This window comes from Thamnophis elegans, chromosome 3 (assembly GCF_009769535.1).
Source record: "Thamnophis elegans isolate rThaEle1 chromosome 3, rThaEle1.pri, whole genome shotgun sequence".
NCBI classification, from domain to species: domain Eukaryota; kingdom Metazoa; phylum Chordata; class Lepidosauria; order Squamata; family Colubridae; genus Thamnophis; species Thamnophis elegans.
In genome coordinates, this window is record NC_045543.1 from 41,249,876 (window position 1) to 41,271,451 (window position 21,576).

The window sequence follows — 21,576 nt, forward strand, 5'->3', positions numbered from 1 at the left end:
TTTTTTTCTCTTTATCTCTATGTGGCTCTGCAACAGTGTGCAGAGTAACATATGCACAAAACCCAGAAGTAATCCAATTTAAATTTAATTTCCAAGCCAGTGGTATATAAATTATGTAAAACATTTTGTAAAACGTGTAATACAATTATTTAAAAATAATTTAGTATAACTTAATGTTGAATAAAAAATGTTCTGTTTGATGTGTTTAGAAAGAATGCTAAAATATTTTAATAATTAAAAATAAGTTTTAAATTTGAGTTCATTTTATACTCTATAAAAGCATCCAAGAATTTTTAAAATGTTTATTTGGCTAGGAAAATTATTAAATAATCCTCCAAATGAGGGGAAAATTCATCTGTTCAGTTCTGCCACCTTAATTAATTACAGTAAAATGAAATATATTGGGGCGGGAGGAAGGACCCCAAGCTCATATATGCTATTCAATTTTGCAGACAGTTACAGGTATTGCATTCATTCTAAGCAAATACTGTAACAGTTAAGCATTCGTATTTTTTAAGGAATAAATTTGCATACGTACACAATAAAGAACAATGAAATGAGAAATAGATGTGCAAGCTGGAAGCCGGGCAAAATCGTGCACTTCTACTTGAATATTCATGAATAGGCGGGGTTTACTTCACTACTGACAGGTCTAGAACCACTAGAGAAACCTTCGGACCTCCCGCGAGGGAACACGCCCACTCTCTTTAGTCTACCTCCTTATGTCCGACAGTAACCTCGGCAACACCTCCTCCTCCTGACCCCCTCCCTTTCTGGCTCTCTCCTGTCTTAGGACAGCCAATGAAAAGCTGAGAACCGCCTCACGCTCTGGACGCCACCCTTCCTTCCCAATAGAAATGGCTTCCCTCAACTCTCAACAAGCTAGATGTCCCTTCACGTGTGTGCGTAGGGGAGGGGGGGTTATAAAAAAAGGTGTGGCTAACCTTTGCCTCAGTTAAGCGTTGAAGTTCTTGCTCCACCCTTCAGCCACCTGTTAGCCAATGAAAGGTGGGAGCCGGGAGTCTTGAAACCAATCGGCGTGACAGGAAAGTCGGCAGGGGCGTGGCTTAGGTGCGGGGGCCGCCGCGGCGGTACTACTACCGCGACTGCTGAAACGGGTTCGAAAGGGGTAGCGGAGTGGGTTCTGTTCGGTGGCCCGGCGGAGAAGATGGCGGAGGACCTCGGGAGCGCTATCGCCGCCGTGGTGCGGCGCGTGCTGGGCACCAGCCTGGCCGAGATAGCGAAGTCGTTGGGCAGTTCGGAACAGGCACTTCGCCTCATCTTCTCAATCTTCCTGGGTGAGTATAAGAGCGAGGTGGAGGAGGAAGAGGGACGAGCGGTGCGGTGCCACGAGGGAGAAATCGTGGCTGCCCCGGCGGCTCCCGTGTCCCCTACCCCTACCCCTACGCTCGGGATACCTAAAAAACCCCGCGCCGCCTTGCCTTTCCAGGGTTCAAATTGAGACAGGGGTCTCGGGGAGAGGGCGTCTGGGCTTCTCGCCGGGAGTGAGGGCGGCCCCCGTGAAACCGGATTCCGGTGGGCTGGGCGATCCTTCATGCCTGCGCTGACAGATGATCTCCTGTGCATATCTTTTTTTTTTTTTTCCTTTATGGTTCGTCCTTGTTGCCTTACAGATATCTGGCGTCAACTGCAGGTTGTCATAAATCTCTGGAGCAGCAAACTCTTCTGAATGACAGTCTGCGAAGGATGGGGCAGTAGGGCTCCTGTAGCTCTCTTAATGGTTGGGTAGTGCAGGGAACCGGGTGAACCAGCAGCCTTGCATGACAAGTTGCACCTACTGACTTTTCTCCTTTATATGCCCCCAGGGGTGTCTGCAAAAAAAGTATGCAGATAGGTCTTTAAAGTGTTAGCGACTCTGTTTTTCCTTTTTATCCTAGCTATTACAGGGACAAGGAATTGACTGTGCTGCTCCATGTCTGTGGTAGCCCACTGGTTGTGACCGTCCCATTAAAATTTAGAATAGCAAAGGGTGGGGACAGCAAAAGAAAAGATAGCAAAGCTATTTTGCAGGAATGGTAACTTTTTCACTCCCAATTTCTGCTCAGACATTTCTTAAGAATAAATGAGAATACATTTTTATCTGCCTTTTGCATCAGTAGTTAACAGCTGAATAGAAGCTTGAATGAGAAATTGTTTTTCTTAGGAGATGTTTAAATATGTGAAATGAACATGAATCATTAGCTCAAGATTTGGCAAAACTTTAAAATATTATGGCTTGTAGATGTTGGAGCGATGCATATTTACATAAAAGAAGATGACTGCTTATGTTCTGTTTCAATTTGTTAATCTAAATTGTGAGAATGAACCCTAGGCCTGGGAATCTGGAAATACTTTTGATGTTGAAACATGAGAAGGTGGTAATTATAGTTCCAGATGGAACTATATCTATAATGTATTCTTACAAAACAGAAGAATTTTATTTTTTATGAATGCTTGCACTAGTAAGAAAAAATACAGGTATCACTTGCTTATTTTAATTACAGTTCTACCCTAGAAGTTATCCTTCTATATGTTTTGATCTAAGGGCTGTTAAACCCGTGGCCCGTGGACTGGATGCGTCACACACTGGCCATACCCACACCTGGTTTAGCGAAGGGGGAAAAAGTCACAATACGTTATGTGATGACGCCATGATGACGCAAGTTTGGCACCCCTGATCTAAGTTGACAACAGCAACTCTTAACCTTTCTGGGCTCACTGGAAAGTTCTAATTTTCTACAAAGAAAGCAATATTATCAATTGTAAATATGATAATGTATATCAGAGGACATTAAACCACCTTGATTCTGAGCTCAGTGACATGGCATGTAAGTTTTGTTTTATCACTGAAAATTTATTCCAGCTAATATGTTGCCATTCAATTGATAGATAATATCATATATAATACTAGCTGGATACCCGTGCTTTACCACAAAACTATGTGACCGGGCTTGATAAATTGACACTTAAAGCTCTAACTCCTTAGCATCAGAGCATGTTAATCCTCTTATTTTATGCACCTATTGTTTCTCCATTCTAGTTCATATGTCCATACAAGTAAAAGATCTGTGTAGCACATAGGAGTTGCTAAGATACTTTGTAGAAGAGTGTAGGAATTAAGATTATAATTGATTATTTTTTAGGGAAGGGAAACACGATTTTTTTGGGTTCATTACTGTGCTGCTTTCTCAACTGAAAAGCAATATAACTTTGGAGACCAGATACTGACAAAATCCAACACATCTTGCCATGGAATGCTATCCATTTGAGCTACATAATCATTTTTGTTCCTATTCCTAATAGTCAAGAGCACCCTGAAGAGCAAATTAAGAACCACTTGTATTGGTATATAAAGGTGGAATTAATTTATTTATGTATAAGATCTCAGCATCTTACTTCATCTCAAAGTTTCAAAAGCTATTTGGTTTCACCGGTATGGTGAAACCAGTAGTAATTAATTCTGTATCTCTTATAGAAATCTTGGCCTTCCCATCCAGTGAGTTCTCTCTCCTATAGTTAAAACTACTTAGTTGTTTCCCAAGCTTCTCACTGTTGTAATCTCTGCTAATCTCAGAGTAGAATGGCTTTAATTTAATGTACTTCTGCCAGTTTTTGAAGATCAGGTAACATGCCTATCCAAGGATGTACATGTGCTTACATTCACTGTTTCCATCAACCATTCATCCAAGGGCCTATATTTTGTGGAAGTAACTGTTGCTGCACCCTTTTCCATACTTCTGTATGTTCATGTATCTCAATAGGTGGTTATTTTAAGGTAACACCAAGATGATTGCATTGTAGACCTGTGTGTTGGGAGAATTGCAGATTTGTATATATTTTCTCATTTCAGATATGTGCTTAATTAAGATTTCCAAGGTGTTATGTAAGATCTTCAAAACAGCCATGTTTGGAGCATACATTCAGTACTGTGGCTTGTCAAGATACTTCAGTTTACATGGAACAGAAGTTTTTACCTTTTCACATTAGCTTTCCCGTTGCTTAATTACTTCCCAAATTTCCTCTGGTAGCTTTTAAAGCACAAATTTAATATAAAGAAAAAAACATATCTGATGTATGTTCAGTTCTAGTATCCTACCTATATGTCATTTGTCAAATAGTGTTCATATTCAGGTTTTGGGAGTTCTTAACTTACACATATATATTCTTGTTAGAATAGTAATATTGCTGTACCATTTGATGCTGAACTGAAAAAAGTTTATTATGTTGCCATCAGTTCTTACTTGTGCCCTCAGAACTCACTTTTGTTCTGAAATCTGTTCCATATCCCGTTTCTGAGAGAGAGAGAGAAAACCACCTGTAGTCCAACCTCCAAGTCAGGATTCCACATCATGCAATTCAGTCTTGCCTTCTGTGATTGGCAGAATTTTATGATGCCTTAAGCATGGTGAAGTTTTCGTTGTAGACAGTGGGATAGAAATGTTTGCATGCAAAGCGTAAGCCTTGTTACTGTTATATGATTCTTCACAGAGAAATATTGGAAGCCCCAAACCTCAGGAAATCTGAGTAGACTAGATTATAGTAATGGTGATGATTTTGCTTGTTTAATGTTAACATTGAGCTGTAGCAAAAATAATATATTGCTTGCTTGCAATGCTATTTGGAGGTAAGTGGAACCTGAAGGGATAAGGTGGCAACATTTATTGACAAATAGAAAGCAATAATGAAAGAGCAATGGATAAAATTGTTGCATACTTGGAATCAGAAAAAAGTCATCCTGACTCAATTGATATCTTCTCCTAGTTTTTGTTCATTTGTATAATAATACTTCATTTCAATGTAACTTTCATGGAAGGAACTTTCAAACAGTTTGGACCTGTTGCTAATAATTACAACTTGTTGATCAATTTCTATAATGGTTTATAGGGCAAAAAAATCCAAATAAATCAAAAGTATGTAATACAAAAAGGATAAAAAAATTATGAAAGCAAAATAGCATTAGCAGAGATAAGCACTTCAGATTTAAATTTAAAAAACTGAAAAATAAGAATGCATCTCTGAACTAAATGTATTGAACAAATAATACAGTTTAAAATAGACTTCTGAAGAAAACAAATGCATTCTGTGCAATGTATTTGCATATTTGTATTTACCACTTTCTTTTGCTCCTCAGAACAATGTCAGGCTTAGAAAATACATACTCCTAGATATTCTAATGGCAAATGTGTATTTTTAAGGACCAAGTTTACACAACCATTCTGAACATTATGGTGTGAATCGTGATGCGCATTATCTTTTGCAAGATCATTCATGTATGTTTTCTTGTATATCTCCAAATTTTGTCTACATACCTAGAGAAGCAAAGAATATCAAAAGAAAAATGCTGATTTTCAGAATCCAAAATTATACAAACTGTAAGAAGAATACAGACGTCTTTAAAAACTGCTGATGTGGAACTGCCTTAAAATGAAAACCTGTAAACTTTGTAAGATTGACAATCAAAACATTACATATTCTCTAGGCTCATGTAAAAAGTAATAATCCATCTTGAATATATATTTAGTTACCTGTAATATTCTGTTCCCACCAATGCACTTTTGTGCATTGGAAACTTCTCAAAATGCTTTCCCCCTTGTTCTCTGCCAACAAAACTGACAGACAGAAACCATGGATTATGATATTCCAACATAGGATGTTTTGTCCCAGTGCTGCTTTTGGGAATTGCATCTTAGATTTATAATCTTCATAAATGTATTTAAGCCAGAGGTGCAAACAAACAAATGCAAATCACAAGCAATGGATTGCTGTGTTTCTTTTTCTTTCAGTGCATTTTTTATCACGTTTTCATTTTCTATATAAATGTTACCATGTAATTGAGTTATTTTAATAGTGCTGTGGAAATCTTGACTATCTGATGAGTTTAATTGATTACCTCAAAAAACACTTAATACCTGATATAGTAGCTTATAAGTAATCTAGATTTGAGCTTTTGAAATTATTTGGAAAAGTTTGGGATGAATTCTGCAAAAGCTATATCTCCTAAACTTTCAAAATTTACTACAAGTTGAGAATGTCCTTTTGCAGGATTTTTGTAAGTGAGAAAGATGTTTGTAGAAGTTGTATATTTATTAATAGCTGAGTATTAATATCATTCATGTATGTACGTCTGTATAAAACATATATCCAGGAAGCTTGAGTTGAGCATATTGATCTAGAGGGGGAGAAGAGAGTGAAATCCAGTTTATGATATTGCTTCTATATTATATGGCAGCTGGGTTATCATATTTCCAGTATGACCTAGTCTAGTGGACAGAAAAACATGTATTACAGAATGTGGCATATTTTGTTTTAAAAGTTCAGTTTGTGAAACTTGCATGTGTAACCTGGCCAAAAGCAGAAGTGCATTGAGGTGGCTTCTTCGCTTGCAGCTCATGCTGCACTTGAGGAAGATTTTATAAAGACATATAAAATATTAATACCCTAGGATAGATTACTTACATAGTATTTTATATCTCATTATAAATCATAGGAAAATATTGTGATTAGAGAGACAAAATGTCTTAATTGGGGGCTATGGAAGTAATTCAGGAAATCCTTTTACAGTTTCAGTAGAAACTTTCCTGTAGCTAAATTAGAGTGAAATTTAAATTTATGCTGCTTATTTGAAGCAGGAACTTGGGCTATATGTGCTGAGGTGCATTGCAGCTCTATAAAGCTTTAATTATTGCATCAGTATAGAAGACAGGGGTTACACTTGTACATAACATTAGAGGGTTGAAGCAAACTTTACTGTTTTTCCTGAGTTCTGTTACTCTTAATATTTGAAGTCATTTGTAATGTTTGAATGATTATTTCTCCCATTTTCTAATAATCAGTTTAGGCAGATTTGGATACATGAAACTTATTTAAACATATTTTACTGTAGAAAACTATAACTACTGTGGTGTGTATATATATATATATATATATATATATATATATATATATATATATATATATTTAGTGTCACAACCCCTGGTAAGCCCCAATTATGGGAGGAAGCTAACTGCTTCCATCGTCTGTCAATCGGCTCGTCACAAGAGTCATCACAAAACACACACACACACACACACACACACACACACACACATATATGTTCATTTTGTGTGTGTTAAGAGCAGCAATTTGATGTCCCTGTTCTTTATACAGAAAAGGGTCTTGATTAAGTAATACTATACATATATATAAATACAAATGATACGTTGCAACAGTGAGCAAGTTTTTTGTTGTTGTCAAGAATTATTTTACTAGCTAAATAATAGATGAAGCAGGTGCAGAGAATGAAAAATGACTGGATATTGAAACCATGGATCTGCATCAATTGGTCCTGATTTAAGGATGAAATTTAGGAGAGGCTATGTCTTTATTAGTTGTTTTTTTTTAATTTTAGAGTCCTCTAAATGTGATGGACTACAGTTCCAACTATGCTCAGCCAACATGAGAAAGACTGGTTATGGATGAAGGAAATTGTAGACCAACACATTTGGAGAAAGATGATATTATGTTTCTGAGGCTGCTTTTCTGAGTACCATGCAGATTTCAACTTTTGATTTGGATGTCAGTCCTGGAAGCCATCTTTTTCACTGGAGCTTCAGGGCTGACACATTTAGTGCCTGGGAAAATGGTAGGAGGGATTGCGAGGAGCCAGTGGAGAATTAGCCATAACAACATTCTTTTCTATGGGAGTCAGGAACACTCAGCCTGCACCTGGATGGGAGTGACTGAGGTTGTCTCCAATTGGGATGTTGAAATGATTGGACCATATGATGGACTTGTGGGTGAAGGGGATGGATCTTTGACTTCTTTAGGGTGCCAATATGACACAACTAATCAAATGGAACTTTGAGGAATCACTAGTCTTGGAGTCTTCTTTAGTTGGGGTGTTACTTGGAACCCTGACATTGGATTATTGAGATGCAAACACTTAACTTGGGAGATTGGCAGTTTTTGAAAATGTAACATTTACAGGTTCCTTCCTTATTACTATAATTTGATAAAAGCAATATAAAATTCAAATTGTAATAATTTGTTTCTGGAACTTTGCACTTTGATAAGGCCCAAGGGACTCAATGTCAAAAGGTTCTTTCCTTATTAGAAATTCACAGCTATAATAATAACTGAATATATTTTCCAAGTGTAAAAAAGGAAAAAATATATATCTAGTGGTGTTATAAGGCTTCTGTATTTGCCTCTACTGCAATGAAAAACATAACTAAAAACATAGTTTCCAATTTTATTCTATAGTTTTATATCTTGGAGTAGAACTGCTGCCATTATAAATACAGATGCAAAAAGACTCAGATGTCCATATATTCAAAACAAAGAAGGTAAACTTGAAATCTAGTGCATGAGGGCAGGTGCATTGTTGCCATTACTGAAACTTGGTGGGTTGAAACCCATGCCTGGAACATACTACTAGATATACATACTACTAGAATGATTTAAATTATTCAAAGAAACAGGCCTATCTAGAAGAGGTTGGATGAGTGGTAGAGGGGGAGGGGAAGTAGGATAGAGGGGAATGTTGGAGGGAAGATGGAAAGTTGGAGGGCGGCGAAAGAAAGGGTGTATGGAGGGTCGAAGAGGTACATTGGGTTTCTATTTTGGGGGGTATTGTTGACAAGAGGAATGGCTGTGTTTATTGTTTAATGTTATATGGCCCCGGTTATGCACAGTATATATGTGACTGTACGAAATGAAAATGGAAAAATAAAATACTCATAATAATAATTAAAAAAAAGCTAGAAGAGGTTGGACAACCATTTGTCCAGAATGGTATAGGTCTCTTGCTCAAGCTTGGGTTGGACTAGAAGACTTCCAAGATCCCTTCCAACCCTGTTATTCTATGTTCTATGATTCATATTGTGTTCATTTAAGACCTCACCATTCTCTATTCCATAAATGCCTCACTTTAGCACCCTCTGTTGCTCCTTCTCACTATTATTTCTGAAAACTGATAACAGAGTTACATATCTCTGATAATAAGCACTTGAAAGGCTTATTGAATAAGCGCCTCTCATATTTTTTTAACTCAATGTTCTTTGCAAAAATACAGTCTCCAAATTTTGTAAGGTCAGTTTACTCATTTTACAGCCTCCTATTCCCCTAAAACTATTGCTGTCGGCTATCAAAAAGTGACCTACATCTTGGACCGAAGATCAGAATATGACTATATATAATTTAATTTGTGAAATACAGATACACTATATTGATTTCACTTGTTTTCTCTCTTTAGGATACCCCTTTGCCTTGTTCCAACGCTACTTCCTTTTCCAGAAAAGTGACTACCTCATCCATATCTATAATACAATAATAGGACTTTCACTTGCCTACTTCAACTTTGGTAAGAGAGCTAGAAGAGTAATCTACTAGTGAGCACTGGGAAGGTGTCTGGGAGGGTGCACAATGCTGCTTGTCCGTAAGGTGTTTGTAATCACTTCTATTTACTTTCTTAGGGCCACAGATCTGTCACTCTCTCATATGTGTCTTCGTACAGTTTTTCATCTTGAGGCTCATGGGTCGCACAGTCACTGCCATTGCCACTACCTTCTGCTTTCAGATGGTAAACATTTATTTATTTAAATTTACTAGCCACCCAACTCCAATGAACATACTTCCTCCCTTCATGTTTTTTTAGGGAATTCTGATTTTGTCTTGTTTTGATGGGTTCAAGTACTGTGAGGAAATTTCAGGCAGAAAAAATAGAATCTATGCAATAGCATGTGATTTTAGCTAATATTTTTCAGACATATTTGATGGCTGGCTACTATTTCACGGCCACAGAGCACTATGACATCAAATGGACCATGCCACATTGTGTCTTGACTCTAAAGATGATTGGTAAGTATTTCCATTTCATGCAGTTCCTGACCTATGCAGTTTCATCTGGTCCCTTTATACTCAATCTTGTGGCTTTAATTTATTGCCTTGGAGATCCCAGAGTTCTTATATCTTTAAAAACCATAACTGACAACTCACACCCAGATGTTTCTTAGCTGAGCTGTGACTAGATCCATATCAGTTCTATGTTGGCTGCCCACAAAGTGTTCAATAGGCATATTTCTTGTTTGATAATGTATATTTTTTATAGGTTTGGTTATTGATTACTATGAAGGCAGGAAGGAAGAGGTGAGTAGTACCAGTTTTTCCCTCTATTATTCTTTAATCATAAATTGGAATCATAAGAGAAATTGAAAACACTTCTGTGACTCATACCAGATCACCTGTGATTGTAAAAATATCCACAGAATATTCTTTATAGGATATAAATCATCACACATTTAGATTGAGGCTTTAAAATGAAATGTAGATATCGCCTGACTGGAAGGGGTCTAGGTAGTTTGCTTCCTCCAAGGACCGTTGGAGCTGGAAGGCCACCACCTTCTCAACAACCTTCCCCAAGAAGGGAAGGTTGGAGACTGGGCGATAGCTATTAAGACTAATATTCCACCACTCAGGCTGGGGGGTCAAATTTTACACCCCTCAGAGAGGGTTCGCAACTTGGGAGTCCTCCTGGATCCACAGCTGTCATTTGACCACCACCTAACGGCTGTGACCAGGGGGGCATTCGCCCAGGTTCGCCTGGTGCGCCAGTTGCGACCCTACCTGAATCGGGAGGCTCTCACAACAGTCACTCGGGCCCTTGTGATCTCTAGGCTGGAATACTGCAATGTGCTCTACATGGGGCTGCCCTTGAAGAGCATCCGGCGACTTCAGCTAGTGCAGAACGCAGCCGCGCGAGTGATTGCGGGTGCACCTCGATTCACCCGCATAACACCTATCCTCCGCGAGCTGCGCTAGCTGCCTGTCGATCTCCGGATGCGCTTCAAGGTGCTATTAATCACCCATAAAGCCCTACATGGCAGTGGATCTGGATACTTGAGAGACCGCCTTCTGCCAATTACATCCCTGCGACCAATAAGATCCCATAGACTAGGCCTCCTCCGTATCCCATCGGCCAGCCAGTGTCGGCTGGCAACCACAAGGAGGAGGGCCTTCTCAGCAGTAGCCCCGACCCTTTGGAACGAGCTCCCCGTAGAGATTCGTACCCTCTCCACCGTCCAGGCCTTCCGCATAGCCTTGAAGAACTGGCTCGCCCGTCAGGCCTGGGGATAAGGATAGTTGCCCCTCCCGAATGATGAATGTATGTTGCCTACCATTTTATTATATGTTTCTATCTTGATGTCTGTATTCCCCTTTCCCGGTTTTATGTGAGCCGCCCTGAGTCCCCTCAGGGAAAAGGGCGGCCTACAAATTCTAATAAAACTCTAAAAAAAAAAAATTTAATGGAAATTCACAATGAAGGAAAAAGATCTTGCAGCAATTGAAGTTCAGAGAGCTGTCAAGCTGGTGAGCAGACTTAAATCTCTAGCTGCAAATGGAGGGCCTAAAATTATGTGTTTATTAAGAGAATAAAATTTACAGACTATTGTTTTTATTGCACAATCTTTCAAAAAGACTGAAGCAGAAAGCAACATTCCTGCATCTCATAGATCTTATAGAGCAGCACCCTTCCGCCTTCATTTAAACAGTGCAAACTTTCTTTATCATGAACATTTCTTTTTGCTTCCATTAAATATATGTGGAAGATTAAAGCAAAAAAAGAACATGGCATCATTGACCAGTTAGAAAATTTAGCTGAAGATTTACAAATAAGACCAAGGATGGTGATAACCCCCTTATGAACTTCTGTGTTGGTTCACCATATTTGGTTCACCAACTCTTCTGTATTAAAAACAGTATTATTACTGACCTTTAAAAAGCTCAAAGTGAAAGCTTCCAAGTTAGAGGCTAACAACATTTATTTGAATACTTATAAGCATTTGATGCAGCAAACTAAAATTAAAGAAAGGATGAGATGTTTTGTGTATCTGTTGCTAAAACTGTTATTATAGTACATTCATTCCTAAGAGGAAGTGAATGATTCCACAGGCAAGCAACTTAGATGTTTCTCAGAGTAAGTACAGAGTTATTTAAAATATAGTAAAGGTTCTTCATGGGAAAGTTGGAGGCAAACATATTAAGATAAAATCTCTTTTTAAAATTATTTCTTTTATTTGTTTATTAGCCTATTTTGCTGCTTCATTCAAGCTAACTCTCCTGTATGAATACAGATTCCAGCAGCTAAATTTCCCACTGATCCAATTCTATGCAATATACTCTGAACCCTTCTTGGCAGACACTGGAACAGAGTTAAATGGGCAGACTCTGAAGTTCTAAATTTGAAGATAATAGAATTGCTGCTAATTCTGTCAAAACCAAATTAGGCAGTCATACTGTACTAACAGAGGCCAAATTTTAGCAAAATAGGAAAATCTCCAATACTTGAGACTACAGTACAGATTGTCCTTGACTTACAAAAGTTTGTTTAATGGGCATTTGAAGTTACAATGGCATTGAAAAAGTGACCAATAACATTTTCCCCACTTACGACTATTGCTGCATCTCCATGCCCATGTGATCAAAATTCAGATGCTTGGCAGCTGACTCATTGTTAGCTGCCAGGTTGTAGTGTCCTAGGATCACATGTTCATCTTTTGCAACCTTCTGACAAGCAAAGTCAATAGGGAAGCCAGATTCACTTAACAACTGTGTTATTAACTTAACATCTGCAGTGATTCACTTAACAATTGTGGCAACAAAGGTCTTAAAATGGGGCAAAGCTCACTTAATAATTGTCTTGTTTAGCAACACAAAGCATTGTGGTCATAAGTTGAAGATCACCTGCATGTTGCTTCATAGCGATGGAAGAGGCTTCCTCCAAATGTTGATCTTGAGAAAACAAAAACTAAAATAGCAAACTCAGTGTTCAATCTAATGCCTTTTCCCCCTTTTCTGGTTTTAACTGTTTAGCCTTGTTACATGTTTTTATAGACCCAAGATTTTACAATTGTTCTTTAAAAGATTGTTGGCTTAGTGAGAATACTGCAATTTGGATTTTGAATATTTTAGAATGCTTAGATAAAATTTTCTATTGATTTCTCTTCAAGTCTCTGGATAAAGGCTACAAATAGCAACAAGGTGGCTTAAGAGGAATGTAATGTAGAAAATTTGTGTGAGTTCTGCCTGCTAATATCCATAGGTTACTGGCAGTTTGACAATGGAAGGGTATCTTGTTTGTTTAGGGAGTGAGTTGTTTTTTTTTAAATTCATTTGGAACATGTGACTTGTTAAATTGTTACAAGCACAGTGCTTGAAAAGGGATATTGCTGCAATCTTCAGCTTATCAGGGGTCCTGATGTGGTTGTCTCCACCTCTGGTTATCTGTTGCTGCAGTACCAAAGAATAAACTGATAAAACTGTAATTGGCAAGCACTTGCAATGCTTATTGCATTAAGGATATAACAGAAAAGGAAATATATTTTTCATCTTATTTTTAATTTCACAACTGTATATTTGTACGATTTGTTCTACTGTACACTATTCGTGCAGCAGTATTCTGTTTATTTTTATATGCCACTTCTCTTTAAAAGAGGCCTTGAAGCAGCTTACAATAACATTAAAAATGATTAAATAATTACTTTTTTTCACCTCACAGTTTTTATTTATGCCAAGCAATTGAAATTCTGAACTCTGAGTTCAGAAGACTAAGTATAGAAGATCAAATTCGTTTGAGATTCAGAAGCTTACAGGAAAGGTTTCACTTAGGAGTACTAATGTTAGTGTTTTTCTTATTATGGTGCAGGAATCCCTAGAGCCTGACCAAAAACAGTTTGCTGTCCGGGGAGTTCCTACTTTGCTTGAGGTCTCTGGCTTCACCTATTTCTATGGTGCCTCCATGGTGGGCCCTCAGTTCTCCATGACACGATATCAAAAATTGGTGAAGGGTGAGCTGACTGATGTTCCAGGCCAAAGACCCAACAGGTAATCTTCCATGCTGAGGCCTCTACAAACCAACTGCCCAAGTCCAAGTCTTTCTCATTAAGGATACATTTATGCAACTCCCAAACTAGCACAACATTGTTGATACTATCTGCATTGGGAGCCGTTCAGGGATTCTCACTTATTAAGGAATATGGAGGAACCCTGACAGAATAATCTTTTAGTTGTGAAATGCGAACGTTATCTGAACCATTTCAACCAAACCACATGTTTCCTTTGTTTTGAAATATGACACAAGAGGGAGTCTGGATTTTCTGACATTTGTTACAGCTTTGTTCCTGCTCTTAAACGTCTACTTCTGGGAACTTTCTTCATGATAATCTACACTCTGGCGTCACCTTATATTGATGAGGAATATCTTGGCTCTGATGATTATATGGTAAGTAGTGCTAAAGGCCGCCATAACTTCATATTAGGAGAATGAAATTAAAAATAAAAATAGTGTTTGGCTACATTAGGATAACAGTTTAGCTCACAAGAAACTTTATAATGATCATCACTTGAATAACAGCCTATAGCTCTCTGATCTACAGTTTTTCGATTTTGTGTCATCTAGATGTGCTGAATTAAAATTTCCAGAATTACAAACCAACATGAGATTTGAAATGCAACCAATCTAGAGGCATTAGATTGAACAGCTTGCTTTTAGTCATCTGCTAGTACAAATGCAACAGTATCCCTTGTTCCTAAAACACCAGAAAAACAACCAAGTATCTTTCTTTACCATGTTTTCCCCCACTATTTGCTTTTATACACACACACACACACACACACCTGTTTCGAAAGTTCAACTTTTTATAAGTAATGTATTGAGTAGTATCTTTTGATGAAGGAAAACAGTGCCCATCTATCTCTAATATCTACAATAAAGGCACTTAAAGAGTTGCCCGAGTCAAATTCTCAGATGTTCTCTATGAGAATGCATGCACTCAGTGCCTTGATTTACACATCCTAACAATTTCTTAATAGTTCACATTATGCTTGTCATGGCTTTGAGACCAGGAAATTTGAGACTAAGAAAGCTATTTTTGAAAGTGCCCTATTTCAGGTTCTTAGGCTGGCCTTTTTTTTTATTTTTTACCTCAGATGAACCCTGTGATTAAATGTTGGACTATTAAAAATAAATTTGCTCCTGCTGGCTTTTAAGTGAGGACATATTTTTTTGTATTTACTGTGTGATTTTATTTTGATACTTCAAAATGTCTTTAAATATAAAATACTTTTATGATTGGTTTATGATATTGAAGTACATTTTTATACTATAAGCTTGGAAAATTAAAATAGTTAGTGCTAGGTATTTATACAAAAAGTTTTGGCTTCTGACACTAATCTTATTTTACAAATGTGCTCTTATAATGCAGAAACAGTCCTTCTGGTTTCGCTGCTTTTATATATTGATCTGGGGCAAGATAATGCTTTACAAGTACGTTACCTGTTGGCTAGTGACGGTAAGCCTGGAAGTTGACCAATTTATTTCCTTTCTTAATTTGAGGTCACCTTTGTTTTGAAAAGGACTAACACATATTTTATTTATATATTATAACCTGAGAAAAGACAACAACATAATCATTCTCCCAGCTGACAAAAATTAACGCCACAGTGGTGATGAACACATCTGACTACCAAGCCAAACTATCCAACCTACTCCAAGACCCCGCTTACAAACCTCTAAACACAGACCCCATCACTTGGGAAAAAAACCACCAAATCCAAAATAAAAGCCTCTCCCATCAGTGAAGAGATCCAGCAAAGAATCATCCCCAGAGAGAAATCTTCCAGATGCCCCAAACTCTATGGCCTCCCCAAGATACACAAAGAAGGAACACTACTCAGACCCATAGTCAGCTCCATAGGCTCACCTCTACAGAATCTTGCCAAATTCCTCGCCAAACAACTCCAACCCTACGCAGAATCCATCACCTCACACGTAAAAAACTCACTCCACTTCATAGAAACAATAAAAAAACAAAACCTACAACCCAGTGACCTACTCGTGAGTTTCAATGACATATCCCTCTTCACCCAAGTGCCTATAAAAGAAGCCTTGATAGCTATCCAGAACAAACACAACCCCCTAAACACATCCTGGACCTGACCAACCACTGCCTAACCAACACATATTTCATTCATAATGGACAAAGATACAAACAGATAAAAGGAGCACCCATGGGATCACCCCTCTCACCCATCATCGCAAACTTATACATGAAACATTTTGAAACTAACGCCTTAGATAAATCTGAACACAAACCCAAACTCTGGCTTAGATATGTTGATGATACTTTCGTGATTTGGCCACACGGAAAAGAAAAACTGGACAACTTCCTCACATATCTCAACAGCCTACAGCCCAAAATACAATTCACCATGGAAATAGAAGCAAACAACCAACTTCCCTTTCTGGGCGTCCTAATCTACAAAAGACCCAATGGCTCCCTAGGACACACCATCTATCGAAAAACACACACACCAACTGCTACTTAAACACACAAGCCCATCACCACCCTGCACAGATCAACTCTGTAGCTAAGACCCTCATCTCCAGAACCAAACGCCTAGCCGACAAAGTCCATCTGAAAACTGAATTACACACTCTCACAAACGTATTAATCTCCAATGGATTCCAAAGAAAAACAATTGCCAATCTAATCCAAAGGGAGACTCCCCCAAAAAACCGAGACACAGAACAGGACAATGGCATCGCCCTCCTCCCTTATATCAAAGGCACCACAGATAAAATCAGCAAAATTCTCAACAAACACTATATCAAGACAGCCTTCAACACTGCCCAAAAAGTAGCCAACATCTTAAGAAATCCCAAAGACAAAATCCAGCTAGAAAATCAAGGAGTCTACGAAATACCATGCAAAATCTGCCCTACAGCATACATAGGACAAACAAACAGGAGAATAAATGCACGCATCGCAGAACACAAGAACGCAGTAAGAAAAAAGAAAAAACTTCCTCCCTTTTTCAGCACCTTAAAGCTACAGGACATGAAATTAATTTTGAAGGAACCAGGTTAATCTCCAAAACTGAACACTTCAACAAGAGAATAATTATGGAAATTATTGAAATAGAGAAACACCCCCACAACATGAATAAACGTGACGATACCTCCCGCCTACCAGACATCTGGAAACCAGCCCTAATCAACAAACTAGCCCCACCCACCACCCAGGCCGTTACAACACGAAACAACAATGGACACACAGCCAGCATCAATCAGCACCAATCTACCAATCATGATACAACCACACAACCAATCATTCCATTTACTGAAACAAAGGCAGCACTTCACACACACACCCCCCAAGATTTATAGAATGACGGCAGCTCTGACCATGCTTTAAGCCCAAAACCCAGGCTGAAGATGGCGAATGAGACCCAAGTGATATTTAGGCTTCTAGTACTTGGGCAGGCGAAGCAGTTCTAGCTAACCTAACCTATTCAGTAGTTTAAAAAATAATATCAATCCTTTAAACTATATCCAGGAAGCAGTTTTGATTTAGTGCAGATCTTGTACCAGTTTACATCATTCAGGCACTTTTCAAGATTACTCCCACATAGAATCTGTTATAATAGTTCAAGCTGTCACTAAGGTGGGGAAAAATAGTTAAATGTGACCACTTCAAGAATCATTGTAGCTGATGGGTTTCTTTTAATTGTTCAAATCTATGCTCTTCACCACAGCTGCCACATGGGAATCCAGATCAAGCTGGATATCTCTTCTTTCAGGGAGAGTCTCATCTCTAGCTCACTTTGCTACTACGGTAATTAACACTGGACTTAATTTTAGCTTATTGTACTTCATCTAGCCCGTTATTGTGTCTAGCCACTAATCCAGGACTTTGAATATGTTTTCTAATTAGGTTAGATAGAATAATATCTAATTGGCATAATTTAATAATCCTGTTATTTTCATTCCAGGAAGGAGTTTGCATCTTAACTGGACTAGGCTACAATGGAAGGGATGAAAAGGGGTTACCACAGTGGGATGCTTGTGCCAACATGAAAATCTGGACGTTCGAGACAACTCCTTATTTTACAGGAACCATTGCCTCCTTCAATACTAACACCAACAACTGGGTAGCCCGGTAAGCATAACTTGGCTGTTTTCTGCAAAACGGTTTTAGGCAGCTGGAGAGAGAGAAGGATGGGATGGGGATGAGATTGTGTTTGGGAAGATTAGGTGATTTTTGTGTGCAAGGCCTGAGTGAACAATTTGCCGCTCCCAGAGCATTTTTGACCACTACTGCAGAAAATCAGCTGCAAGTCTCCCAGGGAGTTTGAGCAACATAATGCACAAAAACAAAAACAGATAAAACTCCAAAACTCACTCAATCATACGATATGACTGCCCTCTTGCATTGCCCAACCCATTGCAGTTTGTAGTCCTCTAAAAAAATGTTAAGCCTCCCAAGATTGTTGTTTGGCTCGAAAAGCAGAGAATATACAGCTGGAGGCTAAGAGAATTGGGCTAATCAATACCTAAAATGTGAGTAAGAATTAAATGTATGTTGCTTTCTTCCATGATGAAAGAAATGCAGCTATAGTTTCCTCCCACTTCCACAAAACAAATATGATTTATTCTAAGAATTATTTTGACTTAAGAGCAAGGAGCTATTCAGAACACTGAAACAGTATCCCTGATTTCAGTATCCACTGAGAACCTTTTATATTTGGAACTTTTAATAAGCATCTTGTATTCTCATATCATTTAAAGCTAGAGCCTGCAAAATTTTAATATTTGCCCTTTATTTTGAACAGCCTGAAGTTAAAGAATAAAATGTTGGCAGTTTCTTGGATGGCTTTGTTAAGTGTTTTTTTCCCCCTGGAGAAACAAAATATTGTTGACACTTGTCCTGACAATATTATATTTCCATTCCTAGCTATGTATACAAACGGCTGAAATTCCTAGGAAACAAGTTACTATCGCAAGCTATGGCTTTGCTTTTCCTGGCTGTCTGGCATGGGTTACACTGTGGGTATCTAGTTTGCTTCCAAATGGAGTTCCTGATTGTCATTGTGGAGCGGCAGGTGAGGACCTTTTAAAGCATTATCTTAGATAATATTTAGTATCTGGATCCAGTTTGTTTTTTTAAAGAAGTCAAATAGAGTGAATTATAGATTGAGTGACAAAATTATGCTGAGCCATCCATGGGCACAAGAAAGAATAGTCAGACTGATAAAACCAGTGATGTGCTACAAGTCCCACTTGTTTTCCACATGCAGCATTGCACTGATGCTCAGCGGGAATGGAACTTGCATTGTGACACTGCTTTCATTTTAATGAAAGGAGCAAGATCAGAAGCCCCTAAAGCTGCATTTGGTTCATTCAGTTCATTGAATCAGGTTGTTTCAGATTACATTTTAGCACATGGATGAATCCAGCAATTATCACAATGTGCAAGGACTCTTAAGTACTGAAAGTTGCTTTTGAGCTTCCTCAATGATACATTTATGCTAAGTAATTAAGTTGAACTCTTCTTAAGAGAAGGAAATAAAGTGTTAAGTCTGTGCATTTCATTGTGTGGAAGACATTAGTAAATGTAAATCCATGCAGGAAAAGGAATAAATGCAGATTACATTCTTTGAAGTGGTTGACAACTGCAACACATTGGCTTAGGGAAACAATCTCTTGAGGAACCCAGAACAATTTCAAACTGAGCAGTTTGAAGCTGATTGGCAACTTGTGATAATTGATAGAAATACCAAATGATTGTTGAAACAACTGCTGCTCAATAGAGATGGCAATAAGCTCACTGAAGAGATATTTCTGAGGAAGGAAAGTAAAAAATGGGTAAGCAGCACAGAGCCATGTTTTATTTGTTCATCTGTAGGCTTAAAGCTTATTATGGTTTTGGCTTTTTTGTAATTACAGGCTATTAAACTGGTAAATGACAGTCCATTTCTGTCTGCCTTGTCTTCAAACATCATATTGAGGCCCTTCTTTTACCTGATTCAGCAAATTATTCACTGGATGTTCATGGGATATTCTCTAGTACCATTTTGCCTCTTTAGCTTGGAAAAGTGGATTAAGGTACCAAAGGAGTCAGATTCTCTACAAGAGGGCATTTCCCCTCGATTTACTGGCTGGAGAAAGACACAGCACACTGACTTCCTCATCCTCTTTTGCAGGTGTACATGTCTATTTATTTCGTAGGCCATGTGTTCTTCTTTACGTTGCTGTTTACATTGCCTTATTTCCGAAAAATATTTGTGCCACGAAAAGAAAAGCTAAAGAAAGCTGAGTAATGCCCAAAAGGTGAGAGAACTATTCCTGACTAGTCATTAGAGCATAGTGGTCTTGGGTGACATCTAGTTAACTTATTTTGCTTTTTCTTTCAGATTGTACCGTGTGTGCATTTATTACAGGATGGTTGAAGCATCACCTGCCAAATTTGCTGTGGACAAACTGTATTAGTGACTGGGGTGAAAGAGCACAGGGGTCAAGACCCCAAACTGAGGGGAACAGGCTGCAGACCTCTTTACCCTTTCTACAGGTTGCCTTATCTCAACTTCTCCCCAGACACTTCCACCTCTGCAATGTCATGATTGTAAAGCACTTGATCCAGCTCCCATCTAGGAATGGAGCATCTGCCTGACTTTTTTACTTTCCAATTCCACTAGATAAAATTGGTCCAAGTTGGTTTTTCATTCATGCTTCAGCTGCTTCTTTTCACCAGATTTTGGAACTGGTACTGTTTTTCTATTACTAGTGTTATTTGTAGCTTATGGTAAAAATGAGGAACATAGTTAAATGTGGTATGCTGATTCTTCAGAGATTGACCTTGTCTCCTGGATGCACATGAAGGTTACCCACTTTATCTTCACACCTTGTTCTTGTGCCTTTAATGAAGTGCACCACAGCAACCGAGTACACTTCTCTTTTTGTACAGATAATTGCTTATATACAATGCCAATCTTGGTAGTTTCAGCAGTGGTGAGTACATTTTAACCAAAGTGTGTGTTCTGATAATTCTATTTCTCCTGAACACAGGAGACAGTTACAGGCATCTTCAGGAGGGCAAGTGACAAAATAGTATGCATATCTTGTCAGTTGGGCATCATTGGAACTAAGTGAGGCTACCTCTGGAAACAGTGATGGTATTAATGTTATTCACTGCTCTCTAGCCTCCAAATCTGTTTATTCAACTGACTTACTATAGTTCGTGTGGAGAAGCAGGGAAATATTTTTTAAACTGGAGATACAGGTGAAATGACTGTCTTGAGACTTGCCAGTTATATGTGACTGTCATGGCAAAAGCATAGCAAATCACAAAGGAAAATTAGTCTCCCGGAAGTTTTGTATAATCCCAGAGGAACTTTTAAAGGGCGTAAAGAAATTGATAAACAAATAAGATGCTAAAAGTTAGGGCTTTGTGCCATATCAGTTTCATATTTATTTTTTGATTAAAATAATTTTGGGGAGAAAAAAAATGGGGTGGGGAGCCTGGTGGAAATATCAGCAACTATTGCAAACTATTAAGAACTGTGGTGGTGCAGTGGTTAGAATGCAGTATTGTAGGCGAACTCAGTGCCACTGTCAGGAGTTCAATACTGACCGGCTCAAGGTTGACTTTCCATCCTTTCAAGGTTGGTAAAATGAGGATTGTTTGTTGTGGGCAATATGCTGACTCTGTAAGACCTTTACGGAGGGTTGTGCACTATGAAGCGGTATATAAGTGCTATATA

The 21,576-nt window shown here is 38.3% G+C and overlaps 1 protein-coding gene across 1 annotated transcript; it reads left to right on the top strand.

Annotated features, from left to right (window-relative positions):
* The first annotated feature begins 1,037 nt into the window (after positions 1-1,037).
* On the top strand, positions 1,038-20,542 carry LPCAT3 (lysophosphatidylcholine acyltransferase 3). Its single transcript, XM_032213539.1, has 13 exons — positions 1,038-1,298; positions 9,233-9,340; positions 9,453-9,559; positions 9,744-9,837; positions 10,088-10,125; positions 13,682-13,860; positions 14,149-14,257; positions 15,240-15,326; positions 17,809-17,975; positions 18,771-18,918; positions 19,763-19,921; positions 20,020-20,146; positions 20,230-20,542. The coding sequence occupies exons 1-12, from the start codon at positions 1,169-1,171 to the stop codon at positions 20,134-20,136; spliced, it is 1,443 nt and encodes a 480-aa protein (XP_032069430.1). The 5' UTR covers positions 1,038-1,168; the 3' UTR covers positions 20,137-20,146; positions 20,230-20,542.
* Positions 20,543-21,576: the final 1,034 nt, after the last annotated feature.

Bases quoted from the DNA above. Each gene is read 5' to 3' on its own strand.
- LPCAT3 (XM_032213539.1), top strand. From the start codon at position 1,169: ATGGCGGAGGACCTCGGGAGCGCTATCGCCGCCGTGGTGCGGCGCGTG. The intron at 17,976-18,770 runs GTAAGCATAACT...TTCCATTCCTAG, and splicing joins ACCAACAACTGGGTAGCCCG to CTATGTATACAAACGGCTGA. The intron at 19,922-20,019 runs GTACCAAAGGAG...CCTCTTTTGCAG, and splicing joins GCTTGGAAAAGTGGATTAAG to GTGTACATGTCTATTTATTT.